This window comes from Alligator mississippiensis, chromosome 3 (genome assembly GCF_030867095.1).
Source record: "Alligator mississippiensis isolate rAllMis1 chromosome 3, rAllMis1, whole genome shotgun sequence".
NCBI classification, from domain to species: domain Eukaryota; kingdom Metazoa; phylum Chordata; order Crocodylia; family Alligatoridae; genus Alligator; species Alligator mississippiensis.
In genome coordinates this window covers 90,710,231-90,728,370 of record NC_081826.1, presented here as the reverse complement: position 1 = coordinate 90,728,370, position 18,140 = coordinate 90,710,231, and the positions used below count along the sequence as shown (strand labels likewise).

At 45.1% G+C, this 18,140-nt stretch overlaps 1 protein-coding gene across 1 annotated transcript in view; it reads right to left on the bottom strand.

Annotated features, from left to right (window-relative positions):
• The window catches only part of EMILIN2 (elastin microfibril interfacer 2), a 64,356-nt gene that overhangs the window by 21,735 nt on the left and 24,481 nt on the right, over positions 1–18,140 (bottom strand). Inside the window, exons 3-4 of the mRNA XM_006269522.4 lie at positions 15,040–15,215; positions 3,251–5,188 (exon numbers count right to left, since the gene is read on the bottom strand). Of these exons, the coding sequence (XP_006269584.1) occupies positions 3,251–5,188; positions 15,040–15,215 (2,114 nt within the window). The remainder of the gene's footprint in view (positions 1–3,250; positions 5,189–15,039; positions 15,216–18,140) is intronic.

Here is an 18,140-nt window from a genome sequence, read left to right as displayed (position 1 = left end):
TATCCCCCCCCCTTTACCAATCACAACAGCAGGAACTAATTTTTTCATTATTACAGTACAGAAAAGTGACTAACCCTACTATAGAAAACTCATAATTTTCATAATTTTTTCTCCCAGTCTCAGTAGTTATAATTGGGTTATACTGTAGCTGTTATCAAAGCAAACCATTTGTGGCACCATTTGTGGCTGCCAACCATACTTCCTCTGGCTGCAGGAACAATCAGTAAATATATATGAAAAGGCTGCCTCTAAAGAAGAGGTGATTTTAGTCCATTTTACTGCAAGGTCATTTAAATCTTAAACAACAGATCCTCCTATTATGATGTGGACAACAATCCATTTAAACTCCATGTTAACAGGAGGTCAGGACTTAACATGGACCAGACAAAGCGCGCTAAATGTTTATGTGCCCATGATTACCACTCCACAAGTGAAAGCTAAACCAGAACAGCTTGCCTTTCAATAAAACAAGGTTAAGTTGCCCTGCTTTAACTTTCATTTACCATAAAGCAATTGTGGACATATGCATACACACACACACACACACACACATACATCAACTGTTCCATAGCATGTTCCTGCCTCCTGTTAACTTCCTTAATTTGATCATTTGCTCATACTTCAAGTGCTGGAGAGCACCTGTTAACATGTTTCATGTTTCATGTAGTTGGTCTACATCTTCATAGCAGGATAAAATTGAACTTGCTTAGACCTGAGGGGCAAAAATCACATAACCTTCAATGGAAGCTCTAATAATAGACGGAATAAGGATTTGGCGTGTGGTTTATGTACACTACATGCAATTATTCACTAACCTGTCAACATTACTTTGGACTAAATAATTGAAAATATTCTTGGCTCCAAAATGTCTTAATGTCTTTGAAGACAAAGCTGCCATATTTCTGCCTTCAGACTAAGTTGTCTACGCTCAGTTTAGTTGTAGAATTGGCGCGTGTTATTTTACAAGGTTTTATTTTATAATTCTTAACAAGTATCCTTGTGTTACCACATTCAGATAACTGTATAAATAGCAGCTTGTTACTATTGTAGGCTCCCTAACTACAGTGACATCATTTAAGTGATACAATATGTTGGCAAACAGAGCCTAACCTTATGCATTAATTTAATTTGGATCCACAAACCAGAATTGAAAATCACCAGTTCATAGCAGTAAAGGCACACGGGGTGAATGGCAGCACAGCTCCAACCCAGCCACGTAGGGGAAAGGGGGCTTGAAGTGGGTCCACAAGGGACAGGAATGGGGCCTGACCCAGGCCTGGCAGGGGGGAGATGGGACTTGGCACAGCCCCACCCCAGCCCTGCAGGGGGAAGGGTTGTGGCTCAGCCCTGATCCAGGTGTGGGGAGGAAAGTGGGTGTAGCCTGGCTCCAATCTGGCCCTGCAGGGGGGTGGAGGGGAACAGTCATGGCCCATTTCTGATCCAGTTGTGGAGAGCAGAAGGGGTTGCCAGCCCCGTGGGAGTAAAGAGGCATGGCTACCATGCAGGACTTGGGGTTTGGGAATTTGGCAGGGAGGAGGGTGGCCATTCCTCCTCCACTGCCAAATTTTCTGACCTGTGGAGAGCCCCACAGGCCAAATACAATGGCTCTGTGGGCTGCATTTAGCCCACAGGCTGGAGGTTGAGCACCGCTTGCTTGGAGTGCCAGTATGTTTAAAATTTGATGGGTGGGTCTTCCTTCCTGGGTCTCTACATAGGATATGTAGACCCCATAAAGTACTTTGAAACTGAATTATACCCAAGACATACAGATGTTTTAGCTTCCTTCATGCTTTAAAATACTCTATTAGCTTTAAACAAACACACACTGTGATGTTGTTGAGAGGTCTCTCTCAAACCATATAGAGAAGGGCTGTGTATATTCTGGGGAAGATGCAAATCTTGGGCACCCTGCCTACTGCTTTACAGGAATCACTGAATTCCCTTCTTAGCTGTAAGGTGCAAAGTGCATATCTACCTTTCCATCTACTTCCCTTCCTAGCTGTCAAAACATGACTGGCTGGTCCTATGGTCCTGGGTCTTAATGGGTCAAATACAGGTCCTATAACACAAGTCTCTCTCCACAGGAGTGTCCCTTATCAACATTCACTGTTCTCTCTTCTTTGACTCAATGGGCGTTTATATACGTGTTCCGAGAGGCAGAGGGTGGGGGGGCTGCTTTAATTAGTACAGTTCCAAGAGTTGCTCTAATTAAAGCTTTTGAAGCATCATGTGTATCAGCATCCCCATGCTAAAAAATGGCAGTGGGAATGTTTTAACTAAACCTTGTTGAACATCACTATTTTGAAGCACAAGGATGTTGATGCACAAGATGCTGGAATCTGCTAGAGCACAGTAATTACCACACTCTAGCAAACTTGATCAACTGAGTCTGCTCCCTCGAGTCTGCAGCCTCGCCGCTTGTGTATAGGCGCCCAATGATCCTATAGTTAACGGAATATAACACCAAAGTAAAAAAAAAAAAAGAAATATAACACCAGAATAAAAACAATGATAATAAGGCACTGAACTCTAGTTTAAACAGAGTAGAAAATCCTAATGAGTGTTTCTTTGACAAAGTTTGTTTTCCTTGGTTTAAATCTATAGCATAGTCTAAGTTTTTAATGTCATATTTCTCTCTCATATGCATAAAAATAAGATATGTTCTTTGTTGTGTAACAAGTGGAAAAGTACAGATTTCATAATCTCTTCAACTTCCTTTGTTTTTAGTCATAGTCACAAAAAGCTGGAACTTGGTATCCCTAAGCAAATCTGGCTATTTTTAAAACTACACATTCTTCAGATCTTGGGCCAGACTCTCAGTTGGTGTAAAACAATACAGCTCCATGTAAGTCAAAGGATGAGTGTTATATTACAGCAGTGGCCCTCAATCTTCTGGCCCCATCAGCTAGATGAATGGTGCAGGGTCAGTGTGTGGGCCAGATCAGGCTTGTACACCATGTTGCCTCCACCCAGCCCTGTGTGTCCCGATCAGGCCTCTGTGCCACCTTTACCCCGGCCAGCCCTGTGTGTCTCAGTTAGTTCCACAGTGCCTCAGCCCAGCCTCATATGCTAGCATTGGGCCCTGTGCTACCCTGCACACCCAATCTAGTGTGCAGGGCCATGGTATCTGGGACATGGGGCTCCTCACATGCCCTGAAATTTGGCAGCAGGGGATCAGCAATTAAACAGCCATCACCTCCCCACCAGCTGTTTCAGTGAGAATGTCAGTAGAGAAAAACAGTAAACTCACATGTGGCAGATTGAGTTTTCATCAAATCCTGAAGGTCAGTGGTAATTTTGGAGATCTCAGTATGATATTGTTGGAAAGAGTTTTTGAGACCTGAAATATCTTTGGAATTAGATGCTATAGTTCCATTCATCTGATTAATGCAGTTCCATAACCTGGTGACATGCTTATTCAGAGCTTCTTTTATCCTCCGTAGATTACCAGAGATAAGGTCCAATTTGCTGCAAACTTTTTCAACATGGGACACTCTGCTATCAACATCTGAGACTCCTTGCTGGATACCAGAGGTCCTTTCTTTACATTTATTGAGGTCATTAAAAACTTGTTCATTTAGCTTTTCTATCCTTTCTCTTATTTCATTACAACAATTATCATTTGGATGAGAGGTGTAATTGGCAACCGTCCTCTGTATTTCATCTATTTTTCTGAATGCACCACGCTGTGCTTTTTTACATGTAGAATTGACACCCAGAAGTTGCTCCTTACAGCTGCTCAAGCCATCTTGAAGATTTTTCACATCTTTATCCATCATACTTAAACCAAAACGAAGTACACGTAAATCTTTCTGCAGTTTTTGGACGTCACGTTGGTTGCCCTTAATGAAGTTAAACTTTTCATTAAGAGAGCCATTTAAAGACTTCAGAAAAGCACAATTACCTTCTGTTTTCAAAAGCAAGACTTCATATTTCTTGTTACAATTTTCTATGTCTTTCTGAAGATCTTCTATATTTTGGGGTGCAGAGTTACATTTCTGCCAGCAAAGATTTTCAACAGCTTGTAGTTTGTTCCTAAGAAGATTAATCTCAGCTGTAAATAGTTCATTTCCAAGTCCTGAATCATTGTGCAAGACTAATTTAGGACTACTATCTATTCCCTCAGAGTCTGTGGCATTGGCAATCTCCAAAATAGTTCCACCCAGTCTTTCTTCTAGTGCCTGTAGCTTTTGGTCAAGTAAGTCTCTCACTTCATCTACTTCAGAAGCTATAATACCTCGAAGAGTTTCCTCGATGTAAAAACAATGCTCTTCGGCATTCTTCTCAGTAACATTGATCCTAGCATCTAGCTCTTCCCACCTTGCACCAAAGATGTCTTCTAGATGTGGAGTAGAAATTTGGCTGATTTCATTATCTATTCTGGCATTTAAGACATTGTATGCTTCCATGATTCTATCCACTTTCTCATCCAAATTTTTTATCTGTTGATTGAAGTCACCACTTTTGCCATCCTTGCAACAGTTTGCCTGGTTTGACGGAGTTTGGATCTGAATTCGGAGATCATTCACTTCTCTCTTCAGATCATTTTCCTTTTCTTCTATAAGTTCAATCATTCGTGCATAACTGGCTTCATGGTCATCACATTGTTGTTGGATACCCGATAGTTTGTATTCACAGGAGCTCTTCAGATCTGCCATTTTTGTCTCTAATCCTTCCAACATTTCCTGTCTCAAGGCCTCAAATTTTGAGTCAATATATTCCTGATATAAATCACCACTAGGCATCATTATTGTTGGTCCTTGTGCTGCCTCCTGCAGTTGTTTTAGTTGTCCTTCATAGCCCTTCACTTTTCCATTCAGCTCCTCCAACTGACGGTTTTTGACCTTCAAGGCTTCTTTGACCTCATCTAGCTCAAACTTTATATCTTCCATTCTCAGCACAGTAAAATGTTCTTTCTGGTCTTTATTGCTCATAATTCCAGGTAGATGAATAGTGTCTGTTTCACTACCAATGGCACTATTGGGCCCTGGGTGGTCATAAAGGTTGTTCAGCCAGGAAACCAACATTTTACTGGCATCTTCTTGGACAGTAAGTTTTAAGTTTTCATTCACACCTGCTACAGAGGACTGAAGATCAAGCACTGTCTGTGTAAGTCGAAACAATTCATCCTCAAAGAACTGAATTTTCTTCTGATATAATTCTTGTGGCACTTCTGTTGGTTCAGAATCTGTTTTAAAGAAATAATGGGAGATAACATTTAGATGTATGTAACAACAGTTTAGATCAGCTAGAGGTTAGTTTTAGTTTCTTTTGGTTAAGTTAGATGCACTAAGTAATGCTTTAAAATACTCGATAGCTTAGTGTCGCCCCTTCAGGGGCAGATCTGGTGGGGTAGGGGGGTGCACTGGTGCAGTTGCACCCCCTGCCCCGCCTTTGATTTTGTGTCCACTCAATGTCTAAAACCAACTACCTGGCAGTTGCTGCTGCATCTCTATTCAGGCAGCAGTGAGGGGGTTACTTGACTCCATGGCTCACTAAAATCTACCTGACTCCTTCTAAACTCTTCATTCCACGTATGTTAGTGATCCTCTCTCTTTTTTAACAGTTTTGATGTTCCACTAATCAAGCTGGACTTGCTTCTGAAATTCTGCAATCTGTTAATTGCTCCTGGTAATGCTGTTCTTATTTCTTAGCCTTGCAGACTGTTTTTAACTCATTCCAATAAAGTTATATTTGTTTTTGCATCAGTTACTACAGCCCTAGGCCCCTAGCATATTAGTAAAGCTTCTAGTTTCTTTTTACCTGCCTGGAACATGTGTTGTGTTATATGTAATTATATACCTCACCAGGTGCACTCCCTGCTTTTCAAAATCTAAATCCACCTATGCACCCCTTCCATTATTTTCTTCGGTGGTTAATTATTTTGTCATACTAGAGTCTTTCCAAGCAAAGCTTTAACATGTCAACTTTGGTTGTTCCCTACAAAGGTACATTAAAAATTAAAAGGACTATTGTGCCTGCCCACATGTTTGCATAGGCATGAAATCTAGGCTTTATTATATATGTTAAATGTTTTTATTATATACAGTTTATGTGAATGATTATTCTAAAGCCATTTCACCTCTCATAACAAATACTAAGACTGGATACAGTATTAGCAGAAAATGACTTGGTCCTTTTCTGCTTTTTCAGGGTTGTCTTTGAGAAGACATTGACTTTGAAGGGACATTTCTTCTGTTTGAAGCTGGGTTTCTTCCTAAAGTGATCCGGAATCTAAACATATGTATAAGATGGAGGCACAAAGAACATTTAAGATTATAAATCTTGTGTTAAAAATCTCAAGTTATTTAATACACATTTAATTAGTCCAATAGAAATTATTTTTTTATAATAAGAAAAACATATTCTTGTATAGTAAAAACAAAATATTAGAGTAAAATAAATTATTTTATTTTCATTTTTAGTTCTATAAATCAGGTCCTTCAATTAATTTTTGTTTGGATCAATATATTTGTGTGTGTGCCCATCTGGCTTCAAATGCCTGTTTGCGTGCCGCCTTGGTCCGGGCGGTAGAGGGTATACGCTCTCTAACGTTGTGGGATCCCCGAGGTGGGGTTCCTCTGACCTTCCCCGAACTTGCCTGCCATGTCTTTGGATATTATATCAGTGCAGGGTTCAGCCTCGAAGTTCTCCTCAGGGATGACCATGACACTTGCAAGATGTTTGTGGGACTCCACCTCCCCTACATCCCAGGCTTACGCCAAGCTCTGGTGGGGTGCCAGATCTTGACATGGCAGCCTCTCCAGTCCAGATATTCCTCGTGCCTGATTGTATCCTCCTGGGGAAGGATAATTAGCTGGCCCGGGCTCTAGGCCTGCGATCCCCTTGAGCCAGTCAGCTCTCCTCTTGGGGTCTGAGGGTGCCCCTGTTGAGCAGGGGTAAAGGAATAAAATGAAAAAAAAACCCAAAAGAAGGGACCGGAAGGTCTTCCTAACTGGTGTCCTACCGGTTGGCTTTCTCAGCCTTCCTGCCTGAACTTGGCAGTGCTCCCCTGACGCTGGTCCCACAGGGATACCCTCTCTTCTCCGCCCCTAGCCCAGCTCCCCAACCTAGTACTTGGGAGCAGTAACGCGGAGACACCCTTGCTTCTCCAAGGTTGGCTTCAGCCTCTCCCTTGGGTTCGTCGTCCTGGTTGCGCCGCTGCTCCTCGCTTCCCTCAGTGCACCTCCTTGGCAGCACAAGAGGGAAGTCCCTCCCCACACTCCACCCCTCCTGGGGCTCATAGATTCATAGATGTTAGGGTCGGAAGGGACCTCAATAGATCATCAAGTCCGACCCCCTGCATAAGCAGGAAAGAGTGCTGGGTCTAGATGACCCCAGCTAGATGCTCATCTAACCTCCTCTTGAAGACCCCCAGGGTAGGGGAGAGCACCACCTCCCTTGGGAGCCCGTTCCAGACCTTGGCCACTCGAACTGTGAAGAAGTTCTTCCTTATGTCCAGTCTAAATCTGCTCTCTACTAGCTTGTGGCCATTGTTTCTTGTAACCCCTGGGGGCGCCTTGGTGAATAAATCCTCACCAATTCCCTTCTGTGCCCCCGTGATGAACTTATAGGCAGCCACAAGGTCGCCTCTCAACCTTCTCTTGTGGAGGCTGAAAAGGTCCAGTTTCTCTAGTCTCTCCTCGTAGGGCTTGGTCTGCAGGCCCTTGACCATACGAGTTGCCCTTCGCTGTACCCTCTCCAGGTTATCCGCATCCTTCTTGAAGTGTGGCGCCCAGAATTGCACGCAGTACTCCAACTGCGGTCTGACCAACGCCCTATAGAGGGGAAGTATCACCTCCCTGGACCTATTTGTCATGCATCTGCTGATGCACGATAAAGTGCCATTGGCTTTTCTGATGGCTTCGTCACACTGCCGGCTCATGTTCATCTTGGAGTCCACTAGGACTCCAAGATCCCTTTCCACCTCTGTGCCACCCAGCAGGTCATTCCCTAGGCTGTAGGTGTGCTGGACATTTTTCCTCCCTAGGTGCAGCACTTTGCATTTCTCCTTGTTGAACTGCATCCTGTTGTTTTCTGCCCACTTGTCCAACCTATCCAGGTCTGCCTGCAGCTGTTCCCTGCCCTCCGGCGTGTCCACTTCTCCCCATAGCTTTGTGTCATCTGCAAACTTGGACAGAGTACGTTTCACTCCCACGTCCAAGTCGCTGATGAAGACATTAAAGAGTATCGGTCCAAGGACCGAACCCTGCGGGACCCCACTACCCACACCCTTCCAGGTCGAGACCAACCCATCTACCACGACTCTTTGGGTGCGACCCTCTAGCCAATTCGCCACCCACCGGACTGTGCAGTCATCCACATCACAGCCTCTTAACTTGTTCACCAGTATGGGGTGGGATACCGTATCGAAGGCCTTCCTGAAGTCTAAGTATACGACATCCACCCGTCCTCCTGTGTCCAGGCGTTTCGTTACCTGGTCATAGAAAGAGACTAGGTTGGTCAGGCACGATCTGCCCGCCACAAACCCATGCTGGTTTCCCCTCAGCATAATTTGCCCTGCCGGGCTCTCACAAATGTGAGCCTTGATAATTTTTTCAAAGACTTTACCAAGGATGGAGGTGAGACTGACCGGTCTATAGTTGCCCGGGTCCTCCTTCCTCCCCTTTTTGAAAATGGGGACCACGTTAGCCCTTTTCTAGTCCTCCGGGACTTGGCCCGTGCGCCATGAGCATTCGAATATTCCCGCCAGTGGCTCTGCAATGATGTCGGCCAGTGCCTTCAGCACCCTCGGATGGAGCCCATCCGGGCCTGCCGACTTAAAGGCATCCAGTTCTTCCAAGTGACTCTGCACCACCTCAGGATCTACGTATGGAAGTCTGGCGCCTTGCTGCTGCCTCTCTACAACCCCAGTGAGAGACTTGTCGTGCCCCTCACTTAGGAACACTGAGGCAAAGAACTCGTTGAGGAGTTCAGCCTTGTCCCCCCTATCTGTCACCAATTGTTTCTGCCCATTTAGCAGCAGTCCTATTCCTCCCTGGGCCTTCCTTTTACTCCCAATATATCTAAAAAACAATTTCTTGTTGTCTTTTACTTGGGTTGCCATCCTCAGCTCCATGGTAGCTTTGGCCCGCCTAACTGCCTCCCTACAAGCACGAGCAGAGGAGGTATATTCATCTTTAGTGATCTCACCCTGTTTCCACTTTTTATGTGCTCCCCTTTTGGCCCTTAGGCCTCCCTGGATTTCTCTGGTCAGCCATGGAAGCCTCCTGGCCCCTTTCCCTCTTTTGCCTCGCTTGGGGATCGTCTTGCTTTGTGCCCGAAGGATCGTTTCCTTTAGGCACAGCCACCCTTCTTGGGCACCCATCCCATCAAAACTCCTACTCTGCAGTGCTTCCTTAGTGTGGAACTTAGTGCCCCCAGTGTGAAGAGCTCTCAGTGCTCCTCTCGCTGCCCGTCGCTCGGGCATTTCCAATTTGCGCTGGTCCCAGCTACTACTGGCACGGAGAGCCTCCACCTCCTCACTGGCTCTCCCCTCCCTACTGCCAGCAGCCATTTTTATTCCTGCCAGCCAGTGCATCCTTGTGACGTCACCCACTGGCCTTAATTGAATAAACGCACAGCTTGTAAACCGCGGGGGCTTCTCTTTTGGATCTGCTAGCACCGCTTCTCCTGCAGGTAAGTAACTGTTTTGTATTTCTTTCTTTATTTCACTATTTTTCCCCACGTCAGGTCCCACAAGTGGGGCTTCCTGGCCCCTTCTCTTGCTATCCCCGAGACAATGTGCTATTGTGACAGCCAGAACCAGAGGGATTAATAAGCAATAATGTGTGCTTCTTGGAGGCATTTGGTGTTTTGCCTAAATAGGTAATATTAGTTAATATAAGCTTGTAAGTTTGCAAATGTAACTTGTCTGTCATAAATTTAACCAAACTGATAAATTAACTGTTCATGGAACTGACTGGGCCCCAGAGGCAAAGCTGTAGCTGTGAGATTAGCTAGCCTAACGGTTTTTTGCTCAGGGTTCAGCCTTAGCGATAAAACCTAGATCTAACTGCTAGGCACACCCAAACACATTCCAGGAAGAGGTATCCCAAGAAAGCATATTCAACTGAAGCCTAAAAGGGGTTGGTATTTAGGCGGAGCAATGTCAATTTCAAACCTAAATGTGCTGCATCATAATTTGCTTATTGGATAAACCTGAGTCTGGGTAGTAACCTTTTGTGATGATTTTGACACCTTTCAATCCCATAGGGTAACAGCTATAGGGCAAGATTGTGAGTGGCCCTGAAGCCAACAGATTAGCATAAAACTAGGTATAAAAAACACATGCATCAGGTAACCAGCAGGAAGGAGGGAACAGAATGGTCATTTCTGTCTCACGCCTGGACCCCGGACTCCCGGTGTGAGTGAGGATCGGATCCTGAGCAAGGGCCCTTCCCCGGTAAGCCCTCTGACAGCGTTGATCTTCAGGGACGCCTGACTTCGCTGGAACCACTTGGCGCGCACCTGGCATTGAGAGACTATCGGTAAGTTGCCAACCCATGTCTGTCTATTTGTTGTTTTGAACACCATAGTGTGGCTAATACCCTCACAGTGCCCAGTTGGCCTGTGACAGATTGATCTATCTATCTATCTGTTATTATTATCTGTTGTTATTATTTTACTATTAGCTCTTTTGTATTGCCTTATCTGCTTATCGCATTTATCTTTCTGTTAACTGTTGCGTGTGTGTAAGCTATAATAAATTTGCCTTTATTCCACTCCCAACTTTGCCTCCTCGATCCAAAATTGATACACTCACAGTGCCCAGCTGGCCTGTGACAGCTATGCACATACATTTACATATAATGTATATATTTATCACTAGGATAAGTTGCATACATATAAAAATTAAATAGAGAGTCAAAGTAAACTGGAGATCTGATTTTCTGAAACAGAAAACAAAGGAGATTAGGGTTTTTTTATGTTTTATTTCCACAACACTAGCAGCTAGGGATTAGGGAGCTTTATGTGCTGGGGAGTTTAAAGTGCTGGAGCACAGGGGGCCCAACAGCTGGCTCTTCAGCTCTGTCCCCAATGCCAGGCTCCCTACCCATCTAGATCTTCAAAGGATGCCATGGGAAACATGGTATCAGGAACTAGTCCCTGATACCATGCTTCCCAGGCTTCCCTTTCAGCTTGCCAGCAGGTTGACAGCCTATCACCAAGGTGAAAACTGCAGGGTACAACCCCACAACAAGGCTACACCATGTGGCTGAAGTTTGTGAATGCATCAGCTGACAAACTGAAAGAGTGCTGTGGGAAGCATGGTATTAGGGACAGGTCCCTGATACCATGCTTCCCACAGTGCCTTTTGAGTATCCAGAGTGGTGGGAGCCTGGCTTTGGGGATGGAGTCTCTGATGCTGGGCACCCCACTTGCCTGTTGCGTGATTGGGATCTGACAAATTTTGTGATGGATGCCCAAAATTGAATGTCCTACCATTCCACACTGCAATTAAATTCACATCTATCAGGTGTCTAAGTATTTGAATCCTGGTTCATGCAGATGCATAGACCTATTGCTATTCAGGAACTTCATTATTAATTCTGATTTGTTTTTATTAGTCTGAGCAGAAAAGACGTTAAGCAGAGTGCTGAGGACATTGTCACATCTACACAGTGCAATTCAGTACTGGGTAAAGACAAACAAGCTAGCTCTAGAAGCAGTATAGCTTCATCAGCTGTGTAGCCTGCTCAGGCTAGCATTGTTGTATTGGTAACAGGACACAAATTTGTATCTCTAGATCAGTGGTCTCCAACCTTTTTAAGTAGCAGATCACCTTTGGCGTTTAAAAGCAACCTAAGATCTACCATGTGCCACTGCCAGCCCTTCCCCCGCTCTCTCTCCCCTCCTCCCCCACCCAGCAGGTAAGTCTGTCAGGAGGGAAGAAGGCACAGATCAAGGCAGAGAGAGAAAAAATTATTTGGGGGAAAACCTCCACAGCAGGCAAGTCCCAACTTACCCCTATTTCCACCTCTGCGGCACTGTCCCTCACCGCAAGGGCCTCAATCTAGCTCCCCCCCTTCCCCCGCCTCCCCACGGACTGACCTGCTGGGCTGGGGTGCATGCATGCATGTACATGGGCACTCAGCCCCACACCCCAGCCATGGTTTGATTCCAAGAGGCTCTGAGATCTACTGCAAGAGGCTCCAAGATCTAGCAGTGGATTGAGATCCACTGGTGGGTGACCACTGCTCTAGATGGTCTTACGCAGCATACCAGTCTATATAGAGCTAGCCCAGGTATCACTACAAGGCCCTGCATTGCACTGTAAAGACATATCTTTTACTGTTAATTTTTAAAAACAGTCACTTTTTTAAGGATGAATGCATAGCTGCTTTATTACATAACATCACATAACAGAACAGTGATACCCTGTTTTAGTTATTATTTCATTTGCAGTTCGGAACAGAATTACTTACTGCTTAATCAAAGGATTCTGTTCATCTCCAATTCATCTTCTACGTAACAAATGCATGGAGAACTCTAAGTTCTGTGTATGGTATTGAACTCCAGTGTTTATGGAAAAACGCTTCCAACAAAACCATCTTTCAATTAATTGAGGAAAACAGCAGAGAACTGAAGTTCTTTTACCCTTTAAGAAGGCAGTATCTTATGCAAACACTATTTATTCTTAAAGGTATTTCAACAACTGGGGTTTATTATTTATATACCCCTAAGATTAATTTATAATGTTTGCATGGCTCTTTAAACAAATAAAGTACTATGAAACAGCTTTGCCTTATTTTCTTACCATTTTAAGCGATTCTATATTTGATTTAGGAGTAATGCTACTCAAGGTCATCTTTCCTGAAACAAAGATTTCTAAAGAAACCACTAAAAATGTTTAACCGAGCGGTTCTCAAGCTTTTTAGATTTGAGATGCATCTCATTTGGCTTGAGGTACCCCTCAGAAAATCCCAGCTCTTATTTTTCACTCATTTTTTGACTAGAGAAAAATAAAAGAGCAATACTTCTGTTGCAAAGAACTCAAAGACCATAACAAGTCAGAATGTTTTTAACATCATGATCTCCTATTTGAAATCTCTGGTTTAATTTTGTGAATCATGTTTGCACACCTAGCAGTATTAAAATTGCATGGCACCCTGGTTGAAAATCATTGGTGTAACCTTTTGCAATCATCAATCTGAACACAAGGAATTTCCTGAACTATTAGGGTGTGTCCGGATGAGCGCGCATGTGCTTCTTGCCCTGCCTCAAACCCCTTTGAGGCGGAGCAACAGGCACGTGCGGGAACAAAAAAATGTTCAACGTGCTGCAAACTTGCAGCGCAAGGAGAAATTTAGACCACTGGATATCCAGGGGTCTAAAAAAAGTGAAGTATAAAAAAGTGGGGCAGGGCATGGTCCCTGACCATGCCCTGAGGCAACTGGAGGCTGGGTCCTCCATGGAGATGCTCTGGCTGCCAGAGCATCTCTATGGTTGCCCCTCGCCCTGGTGCTGAACCACATGGCTGACGAGTGCTGGTGAGTAAGGGGTCGGGGGACCCCGATGGCCCCGCCCACTCCCCCAGCCCCGCAACCACTGCCAGCCCCCCCCCCAAGGCCCCCAACTGCCCCAACCCCTGCCAGGACTGGCCCCTCCCCCCGCCAGTGCTCAAGGCCTCTGACCCCTGCCACAGCCAGCTCCTCCCCCTGCCAGCCCCCCCCCCCCCCGAGCCCCCCGACCCCTGCCGGGGCTGGCCCCTCCCCCTGCCAGCCCTTGTGTGGGGGCTGAACCCCTTGTGTAGGAGCTGAACACTGTGGTGGGGGGCTGTAGCCCTTGTGTGAGGGGAAGGCAGCAAAATATGTATTCATGAATTCATGAAACCTGTATTTAGAGTTCACTTTATTATTATAAGAGACTTGCTTTAACTCTGTAGATATATCAATAAAACATTGTCCAACTGATCACTGTCTGTCTCATTCTCTCTCTCTCTTTATAATGGTCTTTTGTTTTACTTGTGGAGGAACATGTATTTGGGTATTTTAGAGAGTGATTTGGGGATTTTTTTTTTTTATCAGGGATTTTTCAGTTTTCCAAGAGGGAACACCAGCATTCCTGCTAGAGAGGCCAGTGGCAGGACCCTGCCTGCTCAGAGCTGGCATCTTGGACCCAGCTGGCTGCGGCTGACCTCCTGGACAAATGGAGCCAGGAGGACATGGTTTGACAGTTCAAAGCAGGCCACCACAATGGGAACATCTTCTGGGCAATAGCTGCCCAGGTGGCCAGGCAAGGGGCACACATGGCAGTCGTGCCGCACAAAGACCAACTTTGTAGCCACAGTTTGCTGGCAGCTAGCCCAGAGGGGGAGATGCCTCTACTGGCTGTGCAATCCCCATCTGAGTCTGGCAGGTGCGCAGCACGTCACAGCCAGGCAGCAGCCCCCACTGCCAGACTGCTGCAGTGGGTAGAGGGTGCAGGGAACTCTCAGGGCTGCTTCAGCAGTCCAGCTGGTACAAGGGGTAGTGTCCTCAGGTACCAACTGGCTGGACCCCAGAAGCTCCTGAGAGCTAGTAGCCCTGAGCTACTTGCCAGGGAGGCTTTTTATACTGCTGGGGCCAGGACAAGGAAGCTTTTTATACTGCTGGGGACAGCACAGGGTGCTGGCCCCGGGCTCTAGCTCCCCCTGGCTGCAGATCCGGGAGGAGCCAGGCAGGGTTATTTTGCCCCAAGTGGCATAATTTGCTCCACAACAAAGTGCATGTCCAAGCACGTGCACTGAGGCAAAAAGCCCTGGCTCAAATTTGCACCGCTTCTATTTGAGCTGCTGCAAGCACACATGCTTGCATGTGTAGACGTGCCCTTAGTGACTAGCTGGAGTTTATAGCAAATCTTCTAACCCAACCATTCATTATTCCTCAGGACATGCCCTATAACACAGCTGTTATTGCTTTGCAATGTTTTTCCATTATACAATATGTTTTGTATATTGTTTTTGTACCTTTTGGTTGTAGTGTAAAGGAAACCATAAACGGACAAAACAAAAAACTAGGCATGATCATGCATACCACAATCCAAACAAAAAGTTACCCAAGCCTTTCTTCATAGCAGCCTGTGGTTGTATAGTGGGAGAAAGACTGGTTTTTGTTTTTTCTGCTGGTCCTTCTCTACAGTCTACGCCTGTGTAACCAGGACAACATCTCCATTCCAGTTCTGTTACCATTTTATATGCAACTGTGTAACGTGGTCTGAAACTCAGTCGGTATCTGTCAAAATAGAAAGCAATACAATGGCATTAGAGTTAACAAACTTGATGTGCAAAAGGGGTTTTCACACAGTTAGTTACTAGTACTGCCCTGCAGAATCAAAACCACTTTCTGCTAATGAAAACTATAGATTTTTAAACATATCTCTTTATACAGCACAGCTGTTGCACAGGAACTTACTTGAATTTCATACCAACAAAACTTTTCCTGCTTATTTTAACAATTAAAAGAATTGATTTTCTGCCTCATGTTTAGTAAAATATTCTTCAGAATTTGTGTTTATGATACAGTAACACTGTAAGAGCTTAGGGGGGGGTTGGTTGTAGCCCTGTTAGTCTCAGAACATAGGCAAGCAAGTTCTTTGGGTAGATGTGACATCTTTTATTAGATCAGCTTAGTAGTTGGAAAAAAGTTCTTAGGAAGGTTTTGGGCACAGTCACCCTTCTTTGCACAATCACCCCTCTTCAGGCATAGGAAATCTCTGCTGTTCTAAGACTCCAAGGAATGAGAGAAGCTAAAAATGTGACAGGATATCGGTGAGAATGTAAATGGGTAGAAATTAGGAAAACAAAAGGTGGAACAAGGGAGGGAGGGGGGAAAGAAAGCCAAAGGTGAGTAAGGGAGACTCTACAGTAGTAGTAATTCAAGGTAGAAAAGAAGCTGTCTGTGAAAAGGAAATAGCTGGAAATTAGGAAGACAAAAGGAAGAAAATTAGGGGAGGGATGAGGAGAAAAGGGGGAGGGGAGGAAAGAAAAATGTAAGAGGTCAGGTCTGGCAGATACCTGGTGAATCAGATATCAAGCAGCTTGTAATATGTCATAAATCCAATGTCTATATTGAGTCCATGATTTTTTGTATTCAGTAGATCTATGACGTGAAATTCATAGGCTCATCTATGAAACGTGTTTTGCAAGTTCCCTTTGAGGATTAGAACTGTGAGATCAGAGAGAGAGTGATTGTCTTGTGAGACGTGTGCCCCCACAGGTAACTGGGTATTCTTGTCTTTGATAGATTTTTGGTGTGTGTTCATTCTGGTGCGCAGTTGTTGTTTGGTTTCTCCTACATATTTTCCATCAGGGCATTTGGTACCCTGGATGAGATATATACCATTTTTGGAGGTGTAGGTGTAAGCTCCAGGAATGTTGATGGTTCTGTTGTGCAGTGTAGTTATTGTGGGGGTGGTGGAGATCTGAATCATGCAAATTCACCAAGAAAGCTGTAACTTACAGTCAAGCTCCTATACCACTGAATTTGCACCAAGGAGAATACCCATGATCACCACATCAGAAATCTCAAAAGGGCCTTTACCCAACAAAGATCCTCCAGAGAGAGAGTTCACAATTTTTCAAGAGCCACTCAGATACCACGTGAAGAAGGGAGATTAGGCCCGAAAGCTTGCTAATAACGTTTTTCCAACTATTCAGTTGATCTAATAAATGATATCACATCTACCAAAAGAACCTTGCCTGCCTAAGAGTTTAGAGGACATTCTAGGGACAAGCAAAACTGTGGAGATGTGCATCTGATAAGCAGCGATCCTGGTTTTCCCTAATAAAAAACTTGTAAATTTGCTGATTAAAAAAAACTTGCAAATTCTCTGACTAAAAACCTCAAATCCATGATTAAAATGAAAGGCCATTATATATATATCAGTTGAACACAATGTTTTATTGATATATTTACAATTTTAAAGCAATTTGGAAGCCTACCAGTGCCTCAATCACTATAAATAAATTCTAAATATCTATACATTTTGGTATTTGATTTGGGGTTTTTTATCATGGAAAATTGAAGCTCACCCTGCCCCCTTAGCTCATAGAACGCAGGTGCAGGTCCCCGCCCCTCACCGCCCAGCAGGTACAACCTAGCACTGCAGGGCAGAGCAGAGCCATGTGGGGAAGCTACTTGCTGCTGCAAGCTCTCTGCTGCCCTGGTGAAGCATTCCCTGCCCACACAGCAGCAACATAGGCAGCAGCATGGGGTTGTGCTCCTCACTGCTGTCGCACAGGCAGCAGATGCCTCACCAGGGCAGCACGGAGCGTGCAGTGGCGAGGAGCTTCCCTGCATGAACCTACTCTGCCCTGCAGCGCTGGGTCACACCTACTGGGCTGCAGAGGCCCCTGGGGAGGGCAGCAAGGTGGGGAGCCTTAGCCCACTGCAAGCAGCTCGCTGATCTGGGGGTCATGGTACCCCCCCTGCTCCCCCACGAGTGCACAAGTGGCAGGGAGCCAGTCCCACCCCCCTGCTTCCCAGACGAGTCACTCGTGGCCCCATCCCACTCCCTGCCAGGACCCTATGGTCACACATTCTGGCCCTGGGCCCCAAACCCCACACACCCTGCAGCTGGGCAGCAGCCCCAGCTCTGCCCAACTCACTCCCTCCTTCCCTATGGGGGCCTCCATTCCACTTCCCCCCCAGACTCACCTGTAGTAGCTACTCTCCAGGCTGCCTGGAGGCCATGTGCATATATTCACATGGTACCCCCTGCCTGACCACCTTCTCCCATTCCCCCCTCAGCTCTCTGTAAGCTGGAACTCTGCAAGAGAGCTCACTGCAAAACTGCAAAATCTGTGGGCTTCTCCATTAAAATAAAAATATCCACATTTTTCTAGGGTAAAGGGGGAAAACTATGTTTTACTCTGTTTTCCATGGGAAATTAAAAACCCAGATCTCTGTGGATAAGAAAACAGACAAAGGAAGGGCAGATCAGGGCAGAAAACTAAAGGCAACTAGGAAATACAAAGGAGGAGTTGTTCAGGAAAAGTGGGAAGAAATTCAGTTGAGAAGGATCTTGAAGACAAACCTAAAACATTAAGCACAAGCTCCTTATTTCAAAGGACAGCAGACCTTTGAAGCCCTAAAAAAATGAAACATCTTCCTTTTAATTACCATTTTCCCATTCAAGCTAATTTTTATTTTTTTTAA